The sequence below is a fragment of the Loa loa genome (assembly GCF_000183805.2).
Source record: "Loa loa unplaced genomic scaffold supercont3.829, whole genome shotgun sequence".
In the NCBI taxonomy this organism is placed as follows: domain Eukaryota; kingdom Metazoa; phylum Nematoda; class Chromadorea; order Rhabditida; family Onchocercidae; genus Loa; species Loa loa.
This window is the reverse complement of record NW_018109009.1, coordinates 1-5,138: the sequence shown is the minus strand read 5'-3', so window position 1 is coordinate 5,138 and position 5,138 is coordinate 1. Positions and strand designations below refer to the sequence as shown.

General features: G+C 28.8%; 2 protein-coding genes across 2 annotated transcripts in view; both read right to left on the bottom strand.

Annotated features, from left to right (window-relative positions):
• LOAG_18994 (hypothetical protein) overlaps positions 1-1,771 on the bottom strand; it is a gene marked incomplete at both ends in the record, with an annotated part of 2,584 nt that extends 813 nt beyond the window's left edge. The window contains 4 exons of the mRNA XM_020451653.1: positions 527-580; positions 679-797; positions 1,036-1,227; positions 1,711-1,771. Of these exons, the coding sequence (XP_020304547.1) occupies positions 527-580; positions 679-797; positions 1,036-1,227; positions 1,711-1,771 (426 nt within the window). The remainder of the gene's footprint in view (positions 1-526; positions 581-678; positions 798-1,035; positions 1,228-1,710) is intronic.
• A 102-nt stretch (positions 1,772-1,873) lies between these two features.
• Positions 1,874-4,496, bottom strand: LOAG_12444 (hypothetical protein; the record flags this gene model as incomplete). Its single annotated transcript, XM_003147957.1, has 4 exons — positions 1,874-2,006; positions 3,967-4,079; positions 4,159-4,212; positions 4,479-4,496. The coding sequence occupies 4 exons, from the start codon at positions 4,494-4,496 to the stop codon at positions 1,874-1,876; spliced, it is 318 nt and encodes a 105-aa protein (XP_003148005.1).
• Positions 4,497-5,138: the final 642 nt, after the last annotated feature.

The window sequence follows — 5,138 nt, the reverse complement described above, 5'->3', positions numbered from 1 at the left end:
TATTATTATTATTATTATTATTATTATTATTATTATTATTATTATTATTATTATTATTATTATTATTATTATTATTATTATTATTATTATTACTATTATTATTGTTGAACATTTTTAATGTTCATGTGAAATTTTTATTTGATTCGTTGATAAGGTAGGAAAGTAAATTTTGGCCGACTATTGAAACAACCATTATGTAGCTTTTGATGCTAACTATCCTTACATTTCCGACAGCTTATCCAAATGGAAGTATTTCGTTGGGTAACTAATGTACATTTTACACTTCTTAGAAGGTTGCCGAAAAATGACTGTTAAATATTTGCACTATAAGTAATTCTAATAATCCATAATGTTATGAAAGTTACTTAGCTTAGTGTCATTTAATTTAGTTTGTGTTTCATTTCTTAAGGAATAGTTTTCCGTATGCATTATTTTTTGTCTCGAATTAATTAATTTTCAGACTTATTAATAGAACCAATTACTTTTGAAAATTTTTCGAAAAAAAAATGATACACTCTTTCCATACCTGTCGATTAAATCTTTGTATTCACAAAATCCACGAATGAGGCAAGACGTATAGCTGAAAGAAATAATATTTTGTTAGAAAAAAGTAAAATGAAAATTTTCGCTTGAAATTAAAAAAAATTGGCATATTTTTTTAGCTACCACCAAAATTACCTCAACTGTTCGTTCATATTGTTGAAGTTCTGTTGTGGAAAAATATAAGCTGGATTAGAATTTACTGGTAATGGAAGTCTTACTTTCAAATACATTTCTGGTAACCAGAATTGATTGATCTGAAAATAACGAAATATTTTAAATTTTTTAAGAAAAAAGGAAAGAAAGAAAATGACGTAATTCAACCTTCCTAATTATTCCCTCAATTTGTGGAAAGGATATGCATGGATTATTTTAGGAGCAAACCCTTAACAACCGGAAATGCGATCGATGAACCTGTTACACAATGTCAGATTTACCGCAACGAATGGCACTAGCATTTTAATTATAATTTTCAGAAATTTCCCTTGGACTTACCCAATTATCTTGCTCATTTGCTATTTTTTCAAGCTTTTTTTGCAATCTTGCACCAGTATTTCGAAAATCATCAACTGCTTTTTCAGTGCGTGATAATTTCGTTTGATCATTTTTAACTACCACTGATGCATATTCTAGATATCGTTTCAGGGTATGTTCCAGTGAAGGCACAGGTGGCTTCGGGAGAGGATTCTGGAAAATTATAATTTATGGTAAAAAAAAAGAAAAAACAAATAAACAAAAGGGAAAGTGAATGTTCTACTCTGGTCTCAAAGTTCACTTTTTTTTAAAAGAAAAAAAAAATTAATCATGTTTGTTGCAATCTGCGAAAATTGTGTTACTTTTAAGCACATTCTAAATGTCCTAACCTAAATTACTTAACCCATGAGAGTTCTTATGGGTGCATTCATTAGTTGATTTCAAAGTCATATGACTTTAGGCTTCCATTTCACTTTTATCAATGAAAACACATAAGGACTGAAAATTGAATGAGTTAGCTTGTTGTGACACTTCATCCAATAATTTTTAGAAGACAGAGGAAGCTTCTGCGACACTTTATTTAGTAGCAATGCAACGATTGTTTATTTACTAGTTAGAAGCTCAAAATCATCCTTTCCATATTTGAAACTATAAATTAAAACTTCAGGAAAAATATATAAAATTCTTCGGACTCGCCTTCTGAACATGCAGATGGGTAGTTTTTGCTGCTTGCTTGTATGCAGTACTGATATACAGAAGTTTAAATATGCTAGGTGAGTGTAGAGACGGACGATATTTACTTTGGCAAGCTTTTATGAGTAGCATTTTCACTCCACTACAAGCAGTCTTTCTTCGTTAACTATCCCGTATACTTCTCGAGTGATCCCGGAATTTCCTTCGTTCTTTCCTCTTCCAAATATCCTTTTATAATCGATAAATTGGAATTTAGGCTGATCTTAAGGAGATTTTTACGATTGTAAAAGTGGAACTTACTTAAAAATGTAAAAATATTGAAATTTCACGAGTAAAAAAAATTATACGAATAACATTGTCTGACTTTACTACTAGCAACAATTGATGTCACAACCAGTTTAACCATCCATCCACAAATTTTAAAGGGGTATTTTGCATTTCATTCTTAAACACATAAGTGAAATTAAAATAAGATTGGAATAAATTTCGATAAGATAAACAGGCATTTTAATAGTGGGAAAAATAGCATCAAATAAATGAATTTCAATCACTGGACATTATACAAAGATTTTTAGATGGAAAAATCAGTATTACGAATCGCTTTTCTATTGTTCCCTTGGGTAATCTGTCATCAAAGCTATTTCCCATACATGAAGAAAATTTTGATGAAAATTCTCTAACATCAGATAACAAACTCATATTATCATCCTTAAAACTGTCTCATTCCTATATCTATCAAATATATTGGCCGTTATTGATAATAAGCATCCCATATATTATCACTGAGTTTTATTATATTTGTAGAATAATTGACAATTTAAGAAGCGTAAAAGCGCAAATCATTTTTTTTTTATGATTCTTATTTTATAACTAAATAGATAATGCCAAAATTCCACATTTTTTTCTTCTTTTTTTTTGTCGCAAATATAAGAATCGCGATTTCATAATTCAATATTTCCTAATTTATGCTTTACATAATTAGCTCTTGTTTAATTAATTGCTGCACTGATCAGAAAAGCAATCTTCCATATTAATGCATTATTATATTTTTCAATGCTTTGTAAATTTTAAACTATTTAAAACTTTTTTTTTGAAAAGTCTTTTTAATAATCAAGCAAGAACTAATTGATTAATCTATAGTTATTTAACTATTAAACTAAATAAACTTAGGGACAAGTATGAGCAACAATTCAAAATAAACGGTGATTCGAGTTGTGGAAGCAGCCCAATTTATGTAGGTTTTCTGTTATGTTTACACTTCAAATCAAGTTTTGCGTTGGAAATTATAAGTGTCACCTTTGTTATGATAACTACTGCTATCGATTTTTGGTAATAAATTAATTTGGATTTTAATTTCTGCATTTTATCTATTGGTCCCGAAAATTCAACTATCAAATCATTGTTATTTATATTATTTGTGACATACAAATTGGTAGTAAAAGAAACAAGATTTTTACTAAACTGGCAAAGAAGGAATGAAAAAAAAAAAAAAAAAAAAAAGAAAGGGAAAGGAATAGAGCTTACCTCATACCAATCGATTGTCGAATTTTGTTTATCAGTAATGTATTTCCTATCACCCATTACCAATCAGTGCTGCAACTTGCTGGTATTTAATTGTGATAAGTTTTGCAATCTTTTATCAGTTGGCTATCATTAGCATATGGTAGCTAATGAACAAAATGAAATTTTTCACATTTTTTTTTTAAATCTTTAAAATCAAATGTATATGTTTTCACTCAATCTCTGCATGATTCATGAATTTATGCTAAATTTTAGGGAAGTATGAAAAACAAAGATTTCAAACTACCGGATTATTTCAAAATTTAGGGTTTGAAGCCCAAAATTTATTGGAATTTATTTAGTTCATAGGTTCATTTTTACTGCTTACTTTGAACTGCAGCAGCAATCAGAAACAACTGCATGCAGCTCAACCAAATTATAGAAATGTTTCCGGAAAATAATTTTTTATTACAATGTTTAAATTTAAAGAGATAATCTAAAATTCAAAGTTAAATTTTAAAGAACGAAATCCAAAAGCATAGATTTGGACCAAGCTATAAAAAGGATTGGTTAGAAATATTCCAACGTTGTTATTTTTGGCTTTATTAACATGAGATTTTTGCACATGCAAGTAAGGGTAGCAATCATTTATTAATTGGACCTGGACTACGAATCAAATTCTTGCCTTTACCCGACAAATGGGACGAGCAAATTTCTTTCCGGGTAAATTTTTTTCCGGATAAATTCAGATGTAAAAACCTGGTATCTGTTATCAATATCGCACACTTCCTTTTCACTGCATGACAACAATTTATAACAAATGATCTTTTTGCCGATCCTGTTTGTATCAGTATTATGTTGGTAATCGCTGACTGTTAAAATGTTATGAATGAGCCAAAATTTAGGTTAAATTTGTGATGTTGAATCTAAACTTTAGAGTCCAATTGAAACCTGTGCAAACAGATACATCAGTATGCAGTAATCAGAACACTTATTTCCAGGTTTCTGCAATTTACATAAAAATTTTTATTATTGCATAAAAATTAATTAAGCGACAGATGGTGTAAAGTTTAAATACATTATGAAACTGTATTTAACATGTAAATATTGATGTGCAAATTTCAGTTGCATTTGAAGCTCTTTGAAAAAAAAGGGGGAAAAAAAAAGAAAAATCTTTTGTATTATTTTTGCCCACACAGAAAACTGAAATGAATTCAGCATTTTAGTTTTCCCATTCAAAAAACAACTTAGGTATTACATCGAAATTTAACCTTATAATCATACTTCATAGTAATTCTGACAAAAACTTTAAGTACGGCTTTATGCTTTCCATTTATTCAATGCTAGAGACGAATTCAAGTTCAAATTCATCATTAGAAAAATCAAATCTGTAAAGTGAAGCCACTCGGGAAGTCAATATTTATGTTTTCCAAAATAATGTGTTTACTAATATGATTAATTTCTTAAAATTATTCTTAAATTATTTATTCTGAAGTATTTAGGAGGAAATTTTTTAAATCAAGTATACTTGTTGGAAATGATGAGCATAATTTTTGATCAAACAATAGGTACAAATATTCATATTTCCAGCTCATATCGTAGGTATTGAAGTGAATTGTGTGAATTGTATGATATTCGAATGAAAGATTTCCATTAAAAAATTCACGAAAAATATTTGATGTGATGAATCGATGACATCTGATGACAACTTGGTAACATTTCGTATTGCCCTACTCTTAGCTTCATCAAATCATTGGCTGGCTCACAGTTTTCATTCTTATTTCCGTCTCATTCCTTTAATTTCCTTTCTGCTGGATGTTCCTAACTGTTAGAATATTTTGGCTCCTATTACAAGCAAATTTATATTTCATTCGGGTTGGATGAATAAAATTATCCTTGCAAATAGTGCTAAAAACTACTACAGTATCATT